Source organism: Pseudophryne corroboree, chromosome 5 (assembly GCF_028390025.1).
Source record: "Pseudophryne corroboree isolate aPseCor3 chromosome 5, aPseCor3.hap2, whole genome shotgun sequence".
Taxonomy (NCBI): domain Eukaryota; kingdom Metazoa; phylum Chordata; class Amphibia; order Anura; family Myobatrachidae; genus Pseudophryne; species Pseudophryne corroboree.
This window is the reverse complement of record NC_086448.1, coordinates 122337953-122362223: the sequence shown is the minus strand read 5'-3', so window position 1 is coordinate 122362223 and position 24271 is coordinate 122337953. Positions and strand designations below refer to the sequence as shown.

The window sequence follows — 24271 nt, the reverse complement described above, 5'->3', positions numbered from 1 at the left end:
AGTTGTTCGCTCGCTAGCTGCTTTTAGCAGCATTGCACACGCTAGGCCGCCGCCCTCTGGGAGTGTATCTTAGCTTAGCAGAAGTGCGAACGAAAGATTAGCAGAACTGCTACTAAATAATTCCTTGCAGTTTCTGAGTAGCTCCAGACCTACTCCTAGATTGCGATCAGCTCAGTCCGTTTAGTTCCTGGTTTGACGTCACAAACACGCCCTGCGTTCGGCCAGCCACTCCCCCGTTTCTCCAGCCACTCCTGCGTTTTTACCTGGCACGTCTGCGTTTTTTCGCACACTCCCTGAAAACGGACAGTTTCCGCCCAGAAACACCCACTTCCTGTCAATCACACTACGAACACTCGAGCGATGAAAAAACGTCGCTCGAGCTTGTGTAAATCTACAAAGTTTTGTGTGAAAGTACTTAGCGCATGCACGCTGCATACCATGCGCATGCGCATTTTTGCCGTTTTTTCACTTAAACGCTGCACTGCGAAAATCGTCAGCGAGCAATCAACTCGGAATGACCCCCAATGTTTGTAGCACATCAACAGCATACCTATCAATTGTTGTCCTGTTCTGTACAGATCGCCTTGAGAACCCCTATTGTAGCAGTGAGCTTCCATCACTCAGATAAACCTTTATGAGTCTGTGTTTCCTCCCAATATAAGAAAGAGCTTGATTTCTATAAAATGCTGAAGTATAAGAAGACCTGCATTGATAACACACTGTGCAGCTTCCCAATCTGCCAAAGTCTGCGTTGGAAACATTAATGTTAATTATGATTCCTAATCTTGTACTTATACCTTTAACAAAACTGTACTTTCAGTGTTACGAACAGACTGTTAACAGTTTTTATTTTATTGCACCATATTTATATCCATTGTCCGAGAACTCTATTACAAATCTCACATTGGGAGTAATTCAGAGTTGATCGCAGCAGCAAATTTGTTAGCAGTTGGGCAAAACCATGGGGGTAATTCCAAGTTGATCGCAGCGGGACATTTTTTAGCAATTGGGCAAAACCATGTGCACTGCAGGGGGGGGCAGATATAACATTTGCAGAGATAGATTTGGGTGGGTTATTTTGTTTCTGTGCAGGGTAAATACTGGCTGCTTTATTTTTACACTGCAATTTAGATTGCAGGTTGAACTCACCACACCCAAATCTAACTCTCTCTGCACATGTTATATCTGCCTCCCCTGCAGTGCACATGGTTTTGCCCAATTGCTAACAAAGTTCCTGCTGCGATCAACTCAGAATTACCCCCCATGTGCAATGCAGGTGTCGCAGATGTAACATGTGCAGAGAGAGTTAGATTTGGGTGGGTTATTTTGTTTCTGTGCAGGGTAAATACTGGCTGCTTCATTTTTACACTGCAATTTAGATTTCAGTTTGTACACACCCCACCCAAATCTAACTCTCTTTGCACATGTTATATCTGCCTCCCCCGCAGTGCACATGGTTTTGCCCAACTGCTAACAAATTTGCTGCTGCAGTCAACTCTGAATTAGGCCGATTGTACAGTAAGCCTGGGAGTTTGTGTTGAATGTCTTCTAAGCATGACATTTCCGTTCTCTTTTCCAATTCACCATTTAAATACATTGCAGCTTAGCTTATCTGTCTTTCTTACATTGCATGCGTGATTCCGTTTCAGAGCTTTGAAGATACTGTCTGACTTCCCAAATCTGTATTACCAGAGGTATGTCATCATTTAGGATAAACCCGAATGATCATTGTCTGGGTTATGCATCGTGCCATTTGACTTATCCCTGTTTGCTTGCAGATTCACAGAGCTCTATAGGGCTAAACTGGGCCTCCTAGGTGCAAGTGAGGAAGACCTGACTCTGATTGCATCATTTCTGAATGTACGTCACCCTCAGCAGATGACAGAGAGCACACATTGCCCAGATGACGACTATCACATTGACGTTTTTTTCCTTCGAAATTACAGTTGATGGAAGATACAAAAGCAGATTTTACAATGTCATTTCGTCAGCTCAGCGAAATTACACGATGGCAGCTAGAAAGTGTCACCATTCCGCAGGTATCTGTAGATGTGTATGACTAGTGATCAGATCTAAAATGTTATACACTTTTGCCCAAAATGCTGGGATATCTCGATGCCTTTTCCAGATGTCATACAAGCAAAATACTAGAAACAATATACACATGCAATAAAGACAGCAGCTGTATAATCAGCAGATTTTTGGGAAATATATAATGAAATAAATGAAGAAATAAATATACAAGGGTCATAAAATGGGCATAAACTACTATACAATTATCTGGCAGATCATCTGCCAAATCTGGCTAGTTGGAATGAAAATCTGGTAATGATGAGAGCTAATGACAATCTACCATTTGCTCCCAAACACTGGAAAATTTACAAAAACCGTTCTTCATACATATTGGCTATAGCCGTGATTTAACCAATTTGATTTCATCAGGTTTTGTGCGTTTTCCAGTGTTTGGGAGCAAATGGTCAATTGTCATTTGTTCTCACCCATTACCAGATTTACATTCCAACCAGCCAGATCTGGCAGGTGATCTGCCAGATAATTGTATAGTGTATGCCCAGCTATAGTTATAAAATTTTTTATGCTAATAGTTGCTTTGTAGGAGTGAAAGTGCTAAACAAAAGATGCGCACTGGCACTTATGCTGGCCATACACTTGTGCGATGCCTCGCACCTGAACTGCCAAAGTGATTACCATGCGATCATGCGATAGATCACATGGTAATCACGTGATGGGCACGTCACCGCCGAGTGGGAGCGGCCTCTGGCCACTCCCGGCGGGTGCCCATCGCACATCGCAGTGCGATATATCTCATGTGGGTTTAAAAACACATGCGATCGCACTGTGATGCGAGAAATATTAAGTGCAGCACATAATATCTTGAGACGCGATATTCGACCGGCGTGCCCGCGCCTCGCGTCACAAGGTACCTAAAATGTGCATACAATCCCCCGATTTCTCTCACAGATGTGGTCGAAATCGAAGGATAGCACCGATTATCTCATAAGTGTATGGGGACCATTACAGTTGAATCTGGGTAAACTGGTTCGGTGTGCTGGACTATTGGTCTTTAGAGAATTCCTGTTGTTCATGAAATTTGATTTTTTTATTGTAATCTCTGTAGCTACCATGGAAATAAAATGTGCATGACACTGCATAAGAACGGTGTTTATTCATGAGTAAAGTAAAGTAAAAATGTAACTGCTCAAATTGAAGTTCTGTGAAATTGAAATATCACTTTGTATTGGGTTTCAAAGTGGGGGTGCAAGTTACAGGGTACAGGGAGCCCGTCCCTGTGTTGTTGGGCCCTTCCTCTTGTGATAGCCTGCCCAACACGAGAATAATATTGGAGTCTATAGGGAACAAAAGGTTTTTCTGGCAATCTCGTTCCATGTACAGCAGGCCTGGCCAACCTGTGGCTCTCCAGCTGTTGTGAAACTACAAGTCCCAGTATGCCCTTCTAGACTTTTGCTATTAGAGAATGCTAAACCTGTGGCAGAGCATGCTGGGATGTGTAGTTTCACAGCAGCTGGAGAGCCACAGGTTGGCCAGGCCTGATGTACAGCAATGACTCAACGCGTTCCGTCGGATTAATCTTACTTCCTCAAGAAATGTTGTTCAGTATATTTAAACTTAATTGATTTTATTACATCTTAAGACACGAACATGTGACTTGTTTACTCCACATGATGTAAGCAGCACAATAAAATAAAAGGGGTTCACTACGGCTGGCCGGCGGTCGGGCTCCCGGCGACCAGTATACCGGCGCCGGGAGCCCGACCGCCGGCTTACCGACAGTGTGGTGAGGGCAAATGAGCCCCTTGCGGGCTCGCTGCGCTCGCCAAGCTACGGGCACGGTGGCGCGCTACACGCGCCACACAATTTTATTCTCCCTCTATGGGGGTCGTGGACCCCCACGAGGGAAAATAAGTGTCGGTATGCCGGCTGTCGGGCTCCCGGCGCCGGTATACTGAGCGCCAGGAGCCCGACCGCCGGTATACAGAAGACCACCCAAATAAAAGGTCACATGGTATTGCAAAGTAGAAATTAATACATTATTTAGTTTTTAACATTGTGCTTAAAGAAATCGAGCTTTGTGGGCTACATAATGGCAGCAGGTTCTCCCATCTTATAAAGATAATGTAACAGTTGTTATATACATTTTCAGTTTATTGAACTGATCTTAATTAAGAGAAATGAACACCTAAAATTATAAAGCAAAGTGTGCACCTGCAGACAATCTTTAGTACAGTATAGGTTGTCATCATTCGGGTTAAACATATTTCATTTTGTTTTTTATTTGTGTTCTCTGTTAGTTAATTAAATAAATAAAATTAACTAAAGTCTGAAACACATGTAGGATGTGGTAAACATGCTACCAAACTCTCCATTATTACCCTCTACTGTATTGCTGCTATTAAATGCAATGTGCTGCTACTGCAAGTAATACTGATTCTGTGTTATAGGTTAGCTTGAGTCTTGTAGTTATTTTGTCGGGTGTGGTATGATATGCCTGCGGCCGGGCTCCTGGCGACCAGCATACTGGTGCCAGAAGCCCGACCGCTGGCATACCGACAGCGTGTCGAGAGCAAATGAGCCCCTTGCAGGCTCGCTGCGCTTGCCATGCGCGCCACGCTATTTATTCTCCCTCCAGGGGGGTCGTGGACCCCCACGAGGGAGATAAAGTGTCGGTATGCCGGCTGTCGGGATTCCGGTGCCGATATACTGTGGTCCGGGATCCCGACAGTTGGCAACCTGAAGACCACCCATTTTGTCTTGTGTAAAACTTTTACAGGGAAGATTCACCAGCTGTTTGTTTTCTTTCTTATTGTTTAAGGAGCACTGGGCACTTTCTAGTATCAGCCAACATATGGAATTCCCAGCATGGGTCAGTGCATATCTTCTAAGGTTAAAAAGGTAACAAAAAAAAAATAAAAAAATAAAAATATATATATATATATATATATATATATATCTCCTCTATTTTATTCTCTTATATGGAGTTTGTCTCATTATTTTACTATGCATAGTGTTATTATAGATGGCAGAACACTCTGGGAAAACCGTAGGATACATACCTGTGTACAGTACGTCCTGTAGGTACATTAGGTGTACATGCTGGTAAAGAGTCCGAAGTAGTTTCACTAGGACTGTTACTCTTTTATGAGCGGAAGTTTTTATTTCTCCGGCAGGGTCCACAGGTTATCCACAGGATAACATTGGGATATGATGAAGCGACAGCGGATTTGCACAAATCGGTTAAAGCTTTTCGACCTCCCAGCATGCAACGGGCCCTTCCATATATCCACGCTTCCTGGCTCAGGCAAATCAGTTTTTTGTTTGGTGCGCAGGGGCCGGACCATGGTCAGAGGGCTGCTGGTTTTTAGCATCCCTAAGCTTTCTTATTTTATTTTTATAGTCTTACTATTTTTTCTTGAGTGATCTTTCTAAAAAGCGTTTTATACGTACCTTAGAAAGAGTCGCTCCAACAACTCTCCGCCGGGTCGCGACAATGCTTACCCACGAGTACAGTGCTGTTTCGGCGGGCGTCTGTGTCGGTTATACTAGCAGGTCCAGCAGACGGGGAGAAGGTAAGGCATCGGTTCCGCTTAGAATGGGAATACGGACACAGCCGCACTGTTTTGGGAGGAGACTACCTAACAGTCGCTGACGCGGCTGCCACCTCGGGTGCACCAGCGCTAGGCCTTAAGGATCACTGGCTCCAGGATTAGTATGAGGCTGTGATCCCTAGGGTTGATGTCAGCAGTGGAGAGTCAGATGCTCTCCTGGTCACCCCCCCCCCCCCCAGTTCTTGACCAGTTTCTTCCGAGTCTCCCGCCATGAACTGTTTCCCGCTTCCGTCTCAGACGCTGTACACGAAGGGGACCCAGTCGCAGTATAGGCGGCTGTGTGACGGGTGCATCTGTGTTCACTATAGGTTCATGGAGCGGCAGTGTACACGAGTAGCGTCTGGATCCACTCAGCGTTCGCTAACGTATTGATCGGTTTTGGAAGCGAGGTGAGTCTCCCTGTATCCCACTCTACTGAGTACGGGTAATACAGCACTAAGGGGGTCATTCCGAGTTGATCGCTCGCTGCCGATTTTTGCAGCGCAACGATCAGGTGAAAAAACAGCATTTATGCGCATGCGTATGGTCCACAATGCGCACGCGCGTCGTACGGGTACAAAGCCCTTTGTGGTTGTGCTCAGGTTCTAGCAAAGTTTTTCTTCGCACTGACGGACACAAGAAGATTGACAGGAAGGGGGCGTTTCTGGGTGTCAACTGACCGTTTTGAGGGAGTGGCGGCGGCATAGCGTTTGCACTGCTGCTAAAACTAGCTAGCGAACGATCAACTCGGAATGACCCCCTAAGTCTCTATCTACCTTTTTGAGTATGAATAGTTAGATAAGTGCCTGTTGCACATGAGTCTGTATACTATTATTGTTGTTTCTTTCGCTATGCGTCTGAATACGGTAGATCTGTTTAAACATGATTCAGTAATATGTTCTCCTACATACTTGAAAGGTAGTTGTAGTTGATGATGTGCTCATATTGCTTATTATACTAATGTATAACATGTGACTGACTGCTAGTGTGATTGCTGACTTTACTATATATTCTGTCAGTTTTTTTCTATTCCGATCCAAATTGTTTAACTTTCACCGGGGTCTCTTGAAAAATACAAGACAGATTCAGGAGCAGGTTGATCCACCTTGGGCTATGTTTGCACAGACATTATCCAGTATAGCTGAACGGAAAATTCCTCCAACTCCTGTACCAGGGATAGGTTACACGATTAACCCTTACATGCAGCTTCCCACCTGCGGTTTATCACTTCCAGCAGCAGCCTCTCAAAAGAAACAGGCTGATAAGCCAGTGGTAAGTAAATCTTCATCCTCACAGGCTACACATGTTTCAGATGAGGATTCATCCGAGGATGAAAGCTCAATAAACTCTGCTTCGGCTACTAAGAGAAGGAGGAAGGTCTCAGCTCAGTGGATATAGCTGAGTTAATTAAAGCAATGAAAGCCATTCTTTCCTTAGAGGATTTAGCAGAGCCTGTGTTAAAAACCAAGGCACCTGTGTTTGAACGTCCCAAAACAGTTAAGACTGAGTTTCCAGGGTCAGATCAGCTGATGGAAATCATGGAAGAGGCTTGGGCTATGCCGAGTAAGAAGTTTAGAATTCCTAAGAAATGGAATTCCAATTACCGTATATACTCGAGTATAATTCAACCCGAATATAAGCCGAGGCATCTAATTTTACCACAAAAACCTGGGAAAACTTATTGACTCGAGTACAAGCCTGGGGTGGGAAATGCAACTCTAGCCGTACACAGCCCTCATACTGCCAGATATGCCCCCACAGTGCCAGATATGCCCTCATACTGCCAGATATGCCCCCACAGTGCCAGATATGCCCTCATACTGCCAGATATGCCCCCACAGTGCCAGATATGCCCTCATACTGCCAGATATGCCCCCACAGTGCCAGATATGCGCTCACACTGCCAGATATACCTCCATAGTGCCAGATATGCCCCCACAGTGCCAGATATGCCCTCATACTGCCAGATATGCCCCCACAGTGCCAGATATGCCCTCATACTGCCAGATATGCCCCCACAGTGCCAGATATGCCCCCACACTGCCAGATATGCCCACACAGTGCCAGATATGCCCCCACAGTGCCAGATATGCCCCCACGGTGCCAGATATGCCCTCACAGTGCCAGATATGCCCTCACAGTGCCAAATACGCATGCCCCCTCAGTGCCAGATATGCCCCCACAGTGCCAGATATGCCCCCACAGTGCCAGATATGCCCTCATACTGCCAGATATGCCCCCACAGTGCCAGATATGCCCTCATACTGTCAGATATGCCCTCCACAGTGCCAGATATGCCCTCACACTGCCAGATATACCTCCATAGTGCCAGATATGCCCCCACAGTGCCAGATATGCCCTCATACTGCCAGATATGCCCCCACAGTGCCAGATATGCCCTCATACTGCCAGATATGCATGCCCCATCAGTGCCAGATATGCCCTCACACTGCCAGATATGCCCCCACAGTGCCAGATATGCCCTCATACTGCCAGATATGCATGCCCCCTCAGTGCCAGATATGCCCTCACACTGCCAGATATGTCCCCACAGTTCCAGATATGCCCACATAGTGCCAGATATGCATGCCCCCTCAGTGCCAGATATGTCCTCACACTGCCAGATATGCCCTCATAGTGCCAGATATGCCGCCACATTGCCAGATATGCCCTCACACTGCCAGATATGCATGCCCCCTCAGTGCCACATATGCCACCCCCCCCCCCCCCCCCAAGTGCCAAATATGCTCCCCCAGTGCCTGGTATAACTTACCCTCCGCTGCTCCCGCGTTGTCTTGTGAAGGAGGGACACAGAGGGCACAGCGCGCGCCTCTCCTGTGTCCCTCCTGTGTCTCCGGCGGCCGCGGCGGGTCTGTTAAATGAAGTGCCGGTTCGTGAGCTAATCAGAGCTCACGAACGGGTACTTCCTTTAATAGACCCGCCGCTGCTGCCGGAGACGCAGGAGGGACACAGGAGAGGCGCGCGGTGTGCCCTCCGTGTCCCTCCTTCCCACTGCACTGCACTGCCACTGCACTGACTCGAGTATAAGCTGAGGGGGCTTTTTCAGCACAAATAAAAGTGCTGAAAAAGTGGGCTTATACTCGAGTATATACGGTATCCTCTTCCAGCTGGGGATTGTTTAAAAAGGGAGGTGGCTCCTAAAGTAGATATGCATGTGATACGCATGTGATTCGACTAGTGCGACAATCTACATTACCTTTGCCTTCAACATCATTAAATGATGTCACGGATAGGAGAGTGGAAGGTTTTTAAAAAAAACATTTTTTCCCTGTCTGGGGCAGTCATAAGGCCAGCCATGGCTTCAGCTTGGATGGCAAAGGCAGTGGCTGCCTGCGCTGATGCATTAGAGGGGGATTTTTCAATAGCATCTAGAGAGCAAAAATTCCATATAGCACATATAAAACAGGCTGCAATGTTCCTGGAAGAAGCTGCATTGGATATGGGTACTATTGCCTCCAGGGCATCAGCTTCAATAATCGCTGCTCGCAGAGCAGTTTGGCTACGTACGTGGAAAGCTGATTCAGAATCTAAGAAGGTTTTGGAATCTTTGCCTTTTTCTGGAGATATTCTTTTTGGTAAAGAATTGACAGATATTTTGGAGTCAGAAGCAGACTCCAAGAAAGTAAAGTTTCCTTCCACATACAATTTCAAACCTAAAGTTACGGCTTTTCGGCCCTTTCGGTCTCAAGGAAAAGCTAAAGGAAAAAGTGATGGCAGGCAGTCCCAATACAACAAGTCTCGTAAGACTAAAAAGCATTGGGCTACCAGAGGACCGGGTAGTAAAACAGATAATAATCCATCAGCCTGATGGTGCGGTCCTCCACCTGGGGGATCCCAGGGTGGGGGGGGCGACTTCTTCAGTGTGCACAGATCTGGCAGTAGTCTACTACAGATGCCTGGGTGCAGGAAGCGGTATCTCTAGGTTATGCTTTTGCCTTCAAGAAGCACCCTCCTCAAAGGCTTTTTTGTACCAGCCCGTCACGGGTAGAGAAGAAGGCCAGGGCTTTGCAAGAGGCAGTTCAGAAATTGCTTCAGTCAGGAGTAGTCATTCCATTTCCTCCTGCACAACGAGGACAGGGTTTTTACTCCAACCTATTTCTAGTTCAGAAACTAAATGGGTCATTTCAGCCCATTCTCAATCTCAAACTGCTGAACAAGTACATTTGGGTACCTCGGTTTCATATGGAGACTTTCCGTTCCATCATTTTGGTCATGGAGCCAGGGGATTATATGGTATCCCTGGATATACAGGATGCTTACCTACATGTTCCTATAGCATTGTCCCATCAGAGCTTTCTCAGGTTCGCTATCCTCCAACAGCATTTTCAGTTCCAGGCCCTACCTTTTGGGTTAGCCACAGCCCCCAGAGTATTTACCAAGATTATGGTGGTAATGGCAGCTTATCTCCGCCAGCAGGGGATAAGAATTTTTCCATAACTCAATGATCTTTTAATCCTGGCACAGTCGCAGGAATTGCTCCCATGTCATCTGCAACAGACAATAACGTGTCTGGGCAAAATCGTCTCTGGTTCCGTCACAGCGGATGACTCACTGGGGGAGCTGTACTGGATTCAAGTCTTCAGAGAGTAATTTTACCTCTGAACAAGATATCCAAGGTTCAGTCAAGGATTCAGGACTTGCTACACAGTCAAAAGGTATCCATTCACGCAGCAATGCGTGTGATGGGATTGATGGTGTCAACATTTGACATGATGGAGTATGCACAGTTCCACTCAAGGCCTCTGCAGCATCTGATTCTTGCCAAATGGAATGGGTTGCATCAGATGATAAAAACGCAGACTATGGTTCTTACGATAGAAGTAAGAAGGTCAATAGCATGGTGGCTACAGACATCCCATCTGGACAAGGGGAGACCCTTTTGGATATCAGACTGGGAAATTCTGACAACAGATGCCAGTCTCCAGGGCTGGGGAACAGTGGATCGTACCAGTGCCATCAGAAAAACAGATTCTCTCTTCATTCTCTACGGATTTCACAAGAGAGGATGGCCTGCTGATAAGCAGACACTGGCAAGGTGGCTTTGGATGACTATTTCAGAAGCATATTCTCAAGCTGATCTCCCTGTTCCGGCTAATGTCTCTGCTCACTCTACACGTAAGGTATGTCCATCATGGGCAGCACAACGTGGTGCTTCAGCAGAACAGATATGTAAGGCAGCCACATGGTCTTCCATTAACACATTCATTAGACATTATGCCATGGATACCTTTGCCTCTCATGATGATGAATTCGGACAAAGGATTCTCCTGTCCAGTCAGGAGCGTCCCCACCACTAAATTGCTTTGGGAAATCCCAATGTTATCCCGTGGATAACCTGTGGACCCTGCTGGAGAAATATACGTTATGGTAAGAACTTAACGTTGATAACGGTATTTCTCCTAAGTCCACAGGTTCCACAGGGATCCCACCCTGACGCACCTGATTTGAGGATCCTTTTACTCACTAACCTCTTCCTTCTTGTAAGGAAGGGTGTGTATGTGTGTTCTTCTCGCCTGATTAGGTCTATCTATGATTCTCCTGCCTTGAGCTTTGGAATACAACTGATTTGCCTGGGCCAGGAGGTGGTGATATATGGACGGGTCCGTTGCATGCTGGGAGGCCGGAAAGCTTTGAACGATTGGTGCAAATATGCTGTCGCTTCATCATATCCCAATGTTATCCTGTGGATCCTGTATCAACGGTAAGTTCTTGCCATAAAGTATATTTTCTTGTAGTTAAAATGAATGATAGTTTAATGAGATTTGTAGGAATGGTATTGCTCACAAAAGGCCTGGTTCTGAGTTGGACATGCTCCTGTTTTCATGTGTCTAAATCGCAAAACACAGTGTGAACATGCAATGGGGGTCATTCCGACCCGATCGCACGCTGCCCTTCTTCGCAGCTGTGCTATCGGGTTGGAACTGCGCATGCGTGGCGGCCGCATTGCGCAGGCGCGTCGTTTCCCGGTGACGGCAGCAGTGACCGCAAGAAGATTGACAGGAGGAAGGCGGATCCGGGGCAGCAACTCACCGTTTTCGGGGAGTGGTGAGTCCAACGCAGGCGTGTCCAGGCGTTTGGAGGGCGGATGTCTGACGTCAATTCCGGGACCTGCATCGCTGGCTCCATCGCACAGGGTAAGTAACTCATACCCTGGTCTTCTTTTACAGGAATTTTTTTTTGCATAGCAGGGCTGCACAAGCGCTCGCAGCCCTGCTATGCAGAAATACACTCCCCGCCCCATAGGCGGCGTCTAGTTGATCGCACGGGCAGCAAAACGTTGCTACGTGCGATCAACTTGGAATGACCCCCAATGTATCCAAAGTCACAAGTACAGTAATCATTTCTGTGCGGAGAGTACCAAGATGTTTCTGACGGGAGTGTTGTAGGCATGTGTGTGATGCTCGTGTGATTCTGAGTTGTGCGTACGGGGAAGGGATTCCCATTTCAGGCCGATCTCTTGCACCTAGCATGGGTCTGTGCACGTGCAAGTACTAATCATTATGACTGCGTTTGTGGACACTAGATCATTTGGCTAGATAGGTGTGCACTTTCAGTCACACAGATTTGTGACTTAGGAGGTCATTCAGATCTGATCGCTGCTGTGCCTTTTTGCACAGCAGGCGATCAGATCCGAACTGCGCATGAGTATGCACTGCACTGCGCTGGCATGTCACACGGCTTCAACGGGCATCGGCGCCCTGCGACTGTGTGAAGAATCCATTTGCATGGGCGTTTACAAGGCGATTGACAGGAAGAGGCCGTTTGTGGATGGCAACGTTTTCAGGGAGGCGCAGGCGGGCTCAGGCGTTTTCAGGCAGGGTGACTGACGTCAGCTCCGGTCCCGATCAGCCTGTTCTCATCGCACTGGAAGAGTAAGTCCTGGGCTGTGTAGAGACTGCACACAGCTCTGCGACACATGCGATCGCACACTTGCACAGCGAAAATACACTCCATCTATAGGCGGCGACTATCTGATCGCAGGACTGCGAATATCGCTGCCTAGCGATCAGATCTGAATTACCCCCTTAGACTGGCCATACATCTAAAGATTTATTGTGCAATCTGCCTGGTTGAAATGAAAATCTGGTAATGTACAGTACTGCAGCAAATAATTGAACCATATGCTCAGAAATGCCAGATAACTGTCAGAAATAGTCGTTCAGACAAATTGGTTAATTCAAATGGATTTAATCAATTTTTCTAATCGGCCATTTTTCTCAGTTTCTGGCATTTCGGAGCAATTAGTCAGTTGTCATTTGCTCCTATACATTACCAGGTTTTCATTTCAACCAGCCAGATTGGACAATAAATCTTTAGGTGTATGGCCAGCTATATGTTCAGCCGATGGTCTCATTAGCATATGAAAGGGAGAACAGTGCCATGGCCTTAGGGAAAATCGTCCGCAGGAGCGTGCGACTCAGAATCAGACCCAGAGAGAGCTGAGAGTCCATGAAATGGCTCTTACTCAAAACTCTCTTCAAATAAGTGTAGAAAATGATTTATCATGCTTAATAGGAGCTCTAAATCCATTCTGTGCTGAGCACATGCAGTGATGTATTAAGGCAGGCTGGAGCCCTGGGCTGTACATATGCCACCCACACGGGAGTCTTAACTATTTAGTAACTGTAGATCTATCACCGTGCCAAATGGGATGCAGTTAAAATGCCGCCGGATGGGATCCCAGCGGTCGAAATACAGGTGCCGGAATCCCGGACGACTAGAAGGGGGTTTAGGGTGCAGGGACGGGAAGGTTATGGTTAGGTACCGGTGAGGGAGGGTTAGGCACTTGGAAAGGGAGGTTAGGGTTAGGCACCACCGGAGAGGGTTAGGGTTAGGCTCCACTGGGGATGGGTTAGGGTTAAGCACCACAGGGGAGGGTTTAGGGTTAGGCACCACCAGGCAGGGTTTAGGGTTAGGCACCACCGGGGAGGGTTAGGGTTAGGCACCACCGGGGAGGGTTAGGGTTAGGCACCACCGGGGAGGGTTAGGCACCACCATGGAGGGTTAGGGTTAAGCACCATCGGGGAGTGTTAGGGTTAGGCACCCATGAGGGAGGCTTAGGGTATGGGACAGGAGAGGCTTGGCGTTCTTACTCCGGGGCTGTCAGGATTGTGATGGTCAGGATACCACTGTCCGTATTCTGACTGCCGGCATCCCGTCCATCGGAATATCATACTGAATCCTGCCGGATACCTTATTTCTGCCATTTTCCATGCAGTACCTTGGCTGTGGCCCCTAAGTACCAGGTCCTTCGGGAGGCCATGACCATCACCCTCCCTGTGCCCCTCTATTCACCAGTCTGTATCTGAACACACCAGGGCTAGATAAAGGGTGCCCATGCTACAGAGCAGTTCTTTTATCATCACTCGTCTCTACACACAGTCTCAAAGTAGCACAGCGTTCATACTGCCAAATAGTAGAACCTCAATGTGTAATATTCAGCATCCCCTGAAACTGTGCGCACATCCAAGGAGTCCATTCTGCACATCAAAGCATTTATTAGGAGCAGCAGGTTAGTGATTTAAATGCCCCAGTGCAAACTAATTCTAGTCGAAAACAGGGTTTTCTCTAAATGAGCCCTGACATTACCAGTAAATATATATATATATATATATATATATATATATATATATATTATTATACGACCCTTCCACTATCTAGCCCCCCCCCCCCCCCCACCTACTCTTCAAGAGAGAAGCTGTAACCCTAGAATCATTGATGCACGGTCTTTGATCTTGTGCCTACAGGGACACATAAGCGCCCGCTGTGCTGTGTACTACATGACATTGGCCATTGATATAGCGACGCATTGTATGTAAAAAATCACAGCACGTAGGGCTGCTGAATTGTACAATTAGTGCTGGAATCCCTGTGTTTTCATTTGTTACCCATATACAGGAGAGAAATACATGTGTATATAGAACACTTCATGCCAGGATTGCTGATCACAAAATGATGGCGTTTAAATGACTTTCAGAATTAAGCACGTGCAGAGATTTGCCACAGCTGTATTTTTATTAAGTTAATGATGTGTGACGGGGTTGGGACGGAAGTATTGCCAGATGCTCGCCAGATCTCTACCCTTCAGTAGCTAACACAAGAAAACTGCACCATGCACTGTAATCAAGCTACATAGATCACAATCCTATCACAGGAGTGTTCTCGGGTGATGTGTATATTTATATGTTTACGTTACATCTATGGTACATACACAGTAGACAGCCTAGATAATATGAAGGATGAGGTAATAGAAGCTGCTACTGGAAGAAATATACACAAGGTGCATGGATTAAGGCTTTGCCTATGTCAATACACAGTCACTATTGCAGCAATTAACACGCAGCGTTATTTGTGAAGATCTGCAAATTAATTACACTTAACAGGTTATCACCCTTTTGCTACTACTAGATATATTGGGTTGGCCCTGCAGCAGAGCTGCAGCAGCCGGCACTGATTGACGGCTGAACTGGTTGGGTGTGTGTAAATGCCCGCCCAATTCATGACTTCAGTTCCGACAGATCAGGCAGTGTGTATGCTCAACACACTGTCTCGTCCGTCCATAGATATACTGTATCTGCAGATCAATTGATCTGCAGATATATCTATTAGTGTGTACCCAGTATTAGACACGTGCCACCCCATGCTGCAGTATTTAGTACAATCTGTAATATGAATGAGTGTAAGACCAAAGGGGGGCTTCCTGAGGTGGCGTAGGACAGTATCCTGCATTCATTTCAGTCTTCTGAGTCTGGGAATCAGAAGAACCTTTCAGCCAACGCTTCTGTTCCAAGTTGCATCTCAGATGCACAGAGCATCTTACGCCAACCAATAACAGTTCCAGCTAAGCTTCTATGCACTACTATTTTATATATGAGTTCTAATAATAAGTTACTAATGACTGTACTAGGTTCTGCACTATGAGGTGGCTCTTGTCTTATTCCTAGGAATGATTTCAGGAAGTAAAACCTAAATTATTTAACCTAATACAATGGATGATTGGCCACACCTCAAGGACATCAGGACAGAGACTGCTTGGGGGGTTAGGGGCATGGAGACATGGTTACAGGAGCAACCCAACACCTCTACCATCGTTACCCTTGAATTCCTACGTGCGCTACAAACAGATGTATGCAGTACCCACTCACTAGGGTGGGTGCGGACATACCTCACAACCGCCCGGGAGTCGGGACTAAAATATCAATTATTAGGAAAGCAAACCTAATTTGTGACAGTTGGGTGGTCTGCATTTTTATTACAAGAAAGCAAATTATAACAGGGCCCCATACACTACTGCGACATGTCGGACCCTCATGTCGCAGACGATCACCCTTGAACCGCCGGGCAGCCTCCGGGGCGGCAGGATCGCATAAGATACATCGTATGTGGTCCTTTTGCTTACGATAGATCTTATGTGATTCCAGCCATGCCTGCAGGGTCCGACACATCACTAGTGCAGCACAGTCAATCTAGGGGATCTGATCCGATGCTCACGGGACCGCGCATCGGATCGAATGTAAAACACATCCGAAATGCCTAATTTCATCCGATATATCGGCCCGAATGGCCGAAATCGGATGAATCGGGCATTATCGTTGTAGTGTATGGGGCCCTTAACATTATACACTACTGCACTTTTCTGCCTTCTTTTTATTTTAAACTACCAACCAACCAGCTCCTAACTGTCATTTTTCAAACCGGGCTTGTGACAGGGCAGTTAGGAGCTGATTGGCTGGTACTTTATCACTCTCCACTTTTCAAAGCTTAGTACATTTCCCCCATTTGAATGATTTTATTTTGTGCTGTTGCATTTTTTGCTACTTTAATGAACTATGATGTCATCATTTACTATCAATAAGTTCTGATGTTATAATTTAATTTGAAAACCTGTGTTATAAAATACCCTACTGTAATCAGGGCCGTAGAGAGCCACGTGGGGCCTGGTAAAGGGGGGCATTGCTTAAAAATGGGGCATGACTATAATATTAATATAAAAATATAATTGCGGGCTCTCTCCACAGAGGGTGCAATTTTAAGGCAGGGGTGGCGCGGGGGAGGGCACTCACTTCTTACCTTACTTGAACGGGAAGCGGGTGCCTCCGTCCCGGCTAGCGCCATCTTCTCAGTGATATTTTGGAAGATGATAGTGCCAGAGTTTTTGCTTTCTATGTGCGGTGCCGCCCTCCCGAAGAGATCACTGGGAAGAGGGGGGGGGGGGGAGGGGGAATAGGGCCTGGGTAATTTATACCCCCCACTTCCCTTCTCGGCGCCACTGGCTGTAAGGTACAATTTCCAGTAAGGAGTACATAAAGCATTAGGAGCGTGCTAAACATGACAGGAAATAAATATAAAGGAAAGCGTACTCCAGCTTTATATTTGATCTATAGTATATACACATATGATTTAATTGAATCCAGTTTAGAACTTTTTTCAACTTTCAAATGCAGCAATCCAGATGATTCAGATTCTGGAAGAAGAGAGCGAATGACAGGTAAGATTAGCTGCTGACAGATTATAACACAATGACGCAGTGTTTAGTCTTTCCACTGACACGTTGATGAAAAGTGAAAGAGCTGCGACACTGTATTTTTTTCTTTCTCTCAAACAGCACTGCTGCTATGCTCAGGGCATGCCCAAATCCATATACTCTGTGATTACTCTCATTTTATTAGCAATTCGTTCCATCCCCTTGTGTCAAACAAAATACCAAGAGGGCGTGTATAGTGTAATATGTCAATATGTCAGCAGGATATTGCTTGGATAAATATTTCTGTGTACATCAAAAAAATATCTTTGTCATAAGGCTTATTTGATATTTCTCAATGGATCACATAGAAATTCCAGCCTAAGGAACGTATTCCAACAAGTTTTCAGAAACGCAAAACTTCAGACACTGTACCGATGGACTTATACCAAATACACCCAGCACAAAGGCCCAAGGCCATTCACTGTATAATATACAACAATAGTTCTGTTAAATAAAAGGGGGTTTAATAACGCTTGCATTAAAATAATACTTAAAGTGCTTTCAATTAATAACCCCATCCTGATCAGAAGGAACAGCAATTACACCTCGCACTCTTCAGGTCACGGTAGACCCGATGATATACAGGAGGACATTATACTGCCAAACCTTACGACGCGTTTCGTTGTCATAGCAACTTTATCACTTTTGCAGTGACAAAACACATTGATTAAGGGTTATAAATCGAATTTATTTCATAAAACTATTGTTACAAAGATATTTTTGATGTATGCAGATACTTATTGAAGCTGCATTGTGACACACTACACTACAGGTGTGTCCACATTCACCCATTTTCAAATTGCTCTATATAGCCCCATTCAGCGTGCAACCGACTTTGTGACTTAGCAGCATCTACACACTAATACTAGTACCTTTTACACTATGGCCCTCATTCCGAGTTGTTTGCTCGCTAGCTGCTTTTAGCAGCTTTGCACACGCTAAGCCGCCGCCTACTCGGAGTGTATCTTAGCAGAATTGCGAACGAAAGATTAGCAGAATTGCGAATAGAAATTTCTTTGCAGTTTCTGTGTAGCTCGAGACTTACTCTGCCACTGAGATCAGTTCAGTCAGTTTCGTTCCTGGTTTGACGTCACAAACACACCCAGCGTTCGCCCAGACCCTCCCCCGTTTCTCCAGCCACTCCCTCGTTTTTCCCAGAAACGGCAGCGTTTTTCCGCACACACCCATAAAACGGCCAGTTTCCGCCCAGAAACACCCACTTCCTGTCAATCACACTCCGATCACCAGAACGAAGAAATTTCTTCGTTAAACCGTGAGTAAAATACCTAACTTTTTGGCAAATTTACTTGGCGCAGACGCACTGCGAACATTGCGCATGCACAGTGTGCGACAAATCGCTCCGTTGCGAGAACCACTAACGAGCGAACAACTCGGAATGAGGGCCTATAAGTGATCTAAGATGCAAAATTGAGTCAAAAATGGCACAAAAAAGGAAAAATCATACAATCTAGAACAGGCCTGGACAACCTGTGGCTCTCTAGATGTTGTGAAACTACATATCCCAGCATGTCCTGCCACAGTTTTAGCATCCCCTAACAGCAAAACTGTGGCAGAGCATGCTGTGATATGTAGTTTCACAACAGCTAGAGATCCACAGGTTGGCCAGGCCTGATCTAGATAAAAGGTCAAAAGAGAGGTCCGATAAGAGTGACCCGCATCTGGCATCATTGTGCTTACTCTGCAACTCTATACCAATTCCTCTGCTGCAAAAATACTAATCCTAAGTACCTAGGGCCTAATTCAGACCTGATCGCTGCTGTGCGTTTCCGCACAGCAGCCGATCAGGTATGAACTGCGCATGCGCCGGTGCACTGCATGCCAGACAACCGATGGCCGTCTCAGCCCTATGATCGCCTCTGCCTGATTGACAGGCAGAGGCGGTCGCTGGGCGGGAGGTGGGCGGGCAAGGCGGCGTTTGGCCACCGTTTTAGGGGCGCGGCCCGGGCAACACAGGCATTGCCGGACCGTGCGGGGGGCGGTCTGCTGTGGCTGCATGACGTCACCCACAGCCACTGCGACCCGGACAGCGACGAGTAGCTCCCGGCAAGCACACTGGAGCTGCGCTGGTAGGGAGCTACTCGTCAAGTACAAAAGCATTGCTGCTGTGCAAAGCCAGACATGCGGGGTGGACTCCCCCCCCCCCCCCCCGCCCCGCCCCCCGCATGTCTGAGTAACTGATTGCAGCACACGGCTACGATCAAGTCTGAATTAGGCCCTTAGTACACTATAAGCAAAGCAAGATGGGAAATTGAGGCATTAGTCTGTGTAAGATGGCAAAAGACAGGTCCGATACGGGTGACCCGTACCATGCATCGTTATGCTTAATCTGCGACTAATTCCTAAGGGCCTGGTACACTATGGGCCTGATTCATGTTTGTAAGTAAAGCAATTATCAAGCAACTGGGCAAAACCATGCTGCACTGCAGGTGGGGCAGATGTAATGTACAGATAGATTTAGATTTGGCTGGTTGGGTGAAATGTAAATTGCATCGCAAAATAAAGCCAACATTTGTGGGCTACATGCAAAAGCAGACATTTTTTACCCTGCACGGAAAACATATAACCCACCCAAATTTAAATCTCCCTGCACATCTACCCCACCTGCAATGCAAAATGGTTTTGCCCAATTGCTTGATATTTTTTTAAACTTGCAAACATGAAGCAATGGGGGTAATTCCAAGTTGATCGCAGCAGGAATTTTGTTAGCAGTTGGGCAAAACCATGTGCACTGCAGGGGAGGCAGATATAACATGTTCAGAAAGAGTTAGATTTGGGTGGGTTATTTTGTTTCTGTGCAGGGTAAATACTGGCTGCTTTATTTTTACACTGCAAATTAGATTGCAGATTGAACACACCACACCCAAAACTAACTCTCTCTGCACATGTTACATCTGCCTCCCCTGCAGTGCACATGGTTTTGCCCAACTGCTAATAAAATTCCTGCTGCGATCAACTTGGAATTACCCCCAATATGCGAACTAAAATGCATCATTGAGGAAAAACTGCACAGCACAGGAATCATGCCATTACGCAAAAAGGGTACGTGTATGAGGTCACATCTGTATAAGCGCACTCTGGGGGCTAAATGTAATAACCTGCGAGAGGTCGGAGGTGCGGGACTTGTATTATACATGTATTCCCTATTAGGGAAAATGTCACAAAAGCGGAGTAAGCCTTTAAAGAAATTAACAAATTCAGTTATAAAAAGGGTCATAGTAATTTATTAATTTTTTTTTACTATTATGTAACAATGTATATTATTGTTACATACAGTGGAGAAGAAATGGAGCAGTACAACGATAGTAAATGTCTCACCATAAGCTAAGAACCCGTTATAATAGTGTTGATCATTTTTATGTATCAGAATAAAAATTACTGATCTCGTTTGCAGCCACCAACCCTAGGTACGTACTGCGCAACTGGATGGCAGAATCTGCAGTTCGCAAGGCGGAGAAGAATGACTTCAGTGAGGTCAGTTAGAGCTTCTTGTTTTTTTCACTGGTTGTATTCAGTCACTACAGTTAATACCTGTTACCATGTGAGGGATCGCTACCAGTCAGCTAGGGAGAGGGGGGCGTGTATAATTTCCCTTGCATTAAGGTTATTGTCACACAGATGCTTTTTGTGCCTACATAATAATCTTGATGTTTATATGACATATGTGCCGCTGCAGAGTAGGCAGTGTAAACACTGTGGGGGAAATGTAATAGGATATGAGTATGTACAGCTGCAGATTTTTCAACCTGGTTTTGCCTTTAAAATATGACCACTTTAAATCCAGGGGCAAATTGGCAAAAACGATGTACTTATACAGTCTCGTACCCTATTACATTCCCCGCTAGTCACTATTAGTAAGCAAAAAATGCAGGCCAACCCTCAGGCCCGCAACTAGTGGTGTGCGAGTGGGGCTGTTGCATCACCGACACTCTCCACGGCTGGTTCACATGCGATACCGTGCACCAGCGGATGGGCACCTTAAGAGAAGAGAACTGGATACCAGTGGCCCTCTCCCAAATAAACGCAACACTGTGGATTATGCCAAAATAAATAATTAATTAAAGGCAACACTTTTTTTGGGATAAAAAAATAAATGTTTATTTTATATATATATATATATATATATATATTTGCCTGGAGCTATAATAGATACACATGCCTTGAGTAGTATCAATAGATAACTTTGATAATGTTCTGTACTGTAACACAGGTTCGGCAGCTGCAGAACGTTTTGCGTAAACCCTTCCAGACACAGAAGATGGCAGAACTGGCCGGTTATGCGCAGAAAGCTCCAGGATGGGCCAAAGACTTAAAAGTCAGCTGCTCATCCTGATGCTGCGAAAACTCTGGACTTCGGGTTAAGGTTTATTAATACAATGAATGTCTTTTGTTTTTAATATTTTGCACATTTTCCTACAGCTGCACAAAAACGATATGCACTGTACTGTATGTTTCTACTGGGCTAGTCCTATTGATTAAAACCGATATACTACAATAAAGATGGCACATATATATGTTTTGCATCATTCTGTGTAACTTTCCTGTTACCTCCATTTTAGCATACCTCCCAACATGACCCTCTCCAGGAGGGACACAATGCTCTGCTTCTGGACTTTTCTCTTACTGTATGATTGCCGGCACCTGTGTTGAACAGGTTAATGGATAAGAAAGGTGTTTCAGCACAGGTGATGGCAATCATACAGTAAGAGGGAAGTCCAGGAGCAGAGCATTGTGTCCCTCCTGGAGAGGGTCATGTTGGGAGGTATGATTTAGTTCAGGGATGGGGAACCTTCGGCCCTCCAGCTGTTGTTGAACTACACATACCAGCATGCCTTGCTACAGTTTTGCTATTTGGCCATGCAAAAACTGTTGCAGGGCATGCTGGTATGGGTAGTTCAACAACAGCTGGAGGGCCGAAGGTTCCCCATCCCTGATTTAGTTCTTCAGCTGCTCATCACACAGATGCAGGCAGCAGTGATCTGGGACTTAATGATTCCTCTCTTACATCTCTGATCAGACCAGTCCAGTAACGGCAGGAACAGGAATGGCAGTATGTGATCTGGTTACTATGTGTTTATCAAACTAATTAGAATTAATTGAAGCACCAGTATTCTATAGTAAAGGGGGGTACTCACAGAGCGATCGCTGCTTAAAATCTAAGCAACAGCGATCACTCTGTGTGTACCCCTCACAGCGATAGCGATGTGCAGCCCCGCACATTGCTATCGCTGGTGCTAGATTGACCTGCATGCGGTTCGCTCAGCACACATCTCTCCTTAGATCTGCCCGTGAATACTGGCCTTTAGTCAGTGCAATCCTAGATAAGCAATCCTAGATATGCACGTGCAGCGAGAATAAGAGCTTATTCATTTACTCAGCAATTGAGGCTCTAGTACATGGGTCTTCAACCTGCGGTCCTCCAGCTGCTGTGGAACTACACATCCCAGCATGCCCTGCCACAATTTTGCTATTAAGGCATGCTAAAACCGAGGCAAGGCATGCTAGGGCATGTAGTTCCACAGCAGGTGGAGGGCCACAGGTTGAAGACCCATGCTCTAGTACAGTGATTTTCAACCTTTTTCAATTTGCGGCACACCAAACATAATTTCAAAATTGCCAAGGCACACCATCAGTACCGCACGGAAAAAAAACACACACACGGGGAAATAAAACAGTTATATATTGGCACCCAAGGGGAAAAACACACACATTGGCCCCCACAGTAATTAAACAAATGCACTGGCCACTATAGTAATTCCACATATTGCCCCCCATAGTAATGCCACCACACATTGCCCCCATAGTAATGCCACCACACATTGCCCCCATAGTAATGCCACCACACATTGCCCCCATAGTAATGCCACCACACATTTCCCCCCATAGTAATGCCACCACACAGTCCCCAATAGTAATGCCACCACACAGTCCCCCATAGTAATGCCACCACACAGTCCCCCATAGTAATGCCACCACACAGTTCCCCATAGTAATGCCACCACACAGTTCCCCATAGGAATGCCACCACACAGTCCCCCATAGTAATGCCACCACACAGTCCCCGATAGTAATGCCACCACACAGTTCCCCATAGTAATGCCACCACACAGTCCCCCATAGTAATGCCACCACACAGTTCCCCATAGGAATGCCACCACACAGTCCCCCATAGTAATGCCACCACACAGTTCCCCATAGTAATGCCACCACACAGTCCCCCATAGTAATGCCACCACACATTTCCCCCCATAGTAATGCCACCACACAGTCCCCCATAGTAATGCCACCACACAGTCCCCCATAGTAATGCCACCACACAGTCCCCCATAGTAATGCCACCACACAATTCCCCATAGTAATGCCACCACACAGTCCCCCATAAGAATGCCACACTAACCTGTGACTGTAAAAATCTTTCACACTGGGAGCAGTGAGGAGCGCTGAGAATGAATATAAGCAGCACCGATCAGCAGTGGGTGGGCGTGCACTCCGGGTGGGCAAGGCGACGTGGTGTTTGCGTGACCTATGAGTCACACTACATCTGCATAGGTCACGGGCTGGGCCGCAGAAGTGCCCAGCGCTGACCGATCTTGTTAGTGAGGGCTGGGCAGCAGGCATCTCTGGCGGCTGAGCGGCACACTTGAGAACCGCTGGCGGCACACTAGTGTGCCGCGGCACAACGGTTGGGAATCATTGCTCTAGTACATGTGACTGCGAATATGTTGTAGCATTGGGACACGTGTACCTGTACAATTCAGTGTCCATGTTTTATGGGGCCCATACATTAGGGAATATTGGGGCAATTCCCCATTCTCCTGACATTTGGATTGGGGTATCAGGGAAATCCAACATGCTGGAAATCCTTGATTCGCGGTTTCTGCCCAAGAAATGATCGGGATTGGTGAGTCGGGGATTTTTAGACGATTCTCCGATGTATTGGCAATCATAAATGTCCGCCTTATTTGAGCACCATAATCTGAATCATAGATGTATTACCCACATTAGCTAAAAGAAAGTGCTGTTCTAAACATAATACTGTATTATAAGGAGGAGCATAATAAATAATGTTATAACATTTCTGCATCTT

At 46.1% G+C, this 24271-nt stretch overlaps 1 protein-coding gene across 4 annotated transcripts in view; it reads left to right on the top strand.

Annotated features, from left to right (window-relative positions):
• The window catches only part of LOC134927346 (protein adenylyltransferase SelO-like), a 215337-nt gene extending 193636 nt beyond the window's left edge, over positions 1-21701 (top strand). For 3 of the 4 annotated variants that reach the window (XM_063921657.1, XM_063921658.1, XM_063921656.1), the window contains 7 exons: positions 1650-1694; positions 1779-1860; positions 1947-2039; positions 4850-4929; positions 17087-17130; positions 20579-20658; positions 21395-21701. In XM_063921657.1, the coding sequence (XP_063777727.1) occupies positions 1650-1694; positions 1779-1860; positions 1947-2039; positions 4850-4929; positions 17087-17130; positions 20579-20658; positions 21395-21517 (547 nt within the window). In that variant the 3' untranslated portion in view covers positions 21518-21701. The remainder of the gene's footprint in view (positions 1-1649; positions 1695-1778; positions 1861-1946; positions 2040-4849; positions 4930-17086; positions 17131-20578; positions 20659-21394) is intronic. The other variant, XR_010177618.1, reaches the window with a different exon arrangement.
• Positions 21702-24271: the final 2570 nt, after the last annotated feature.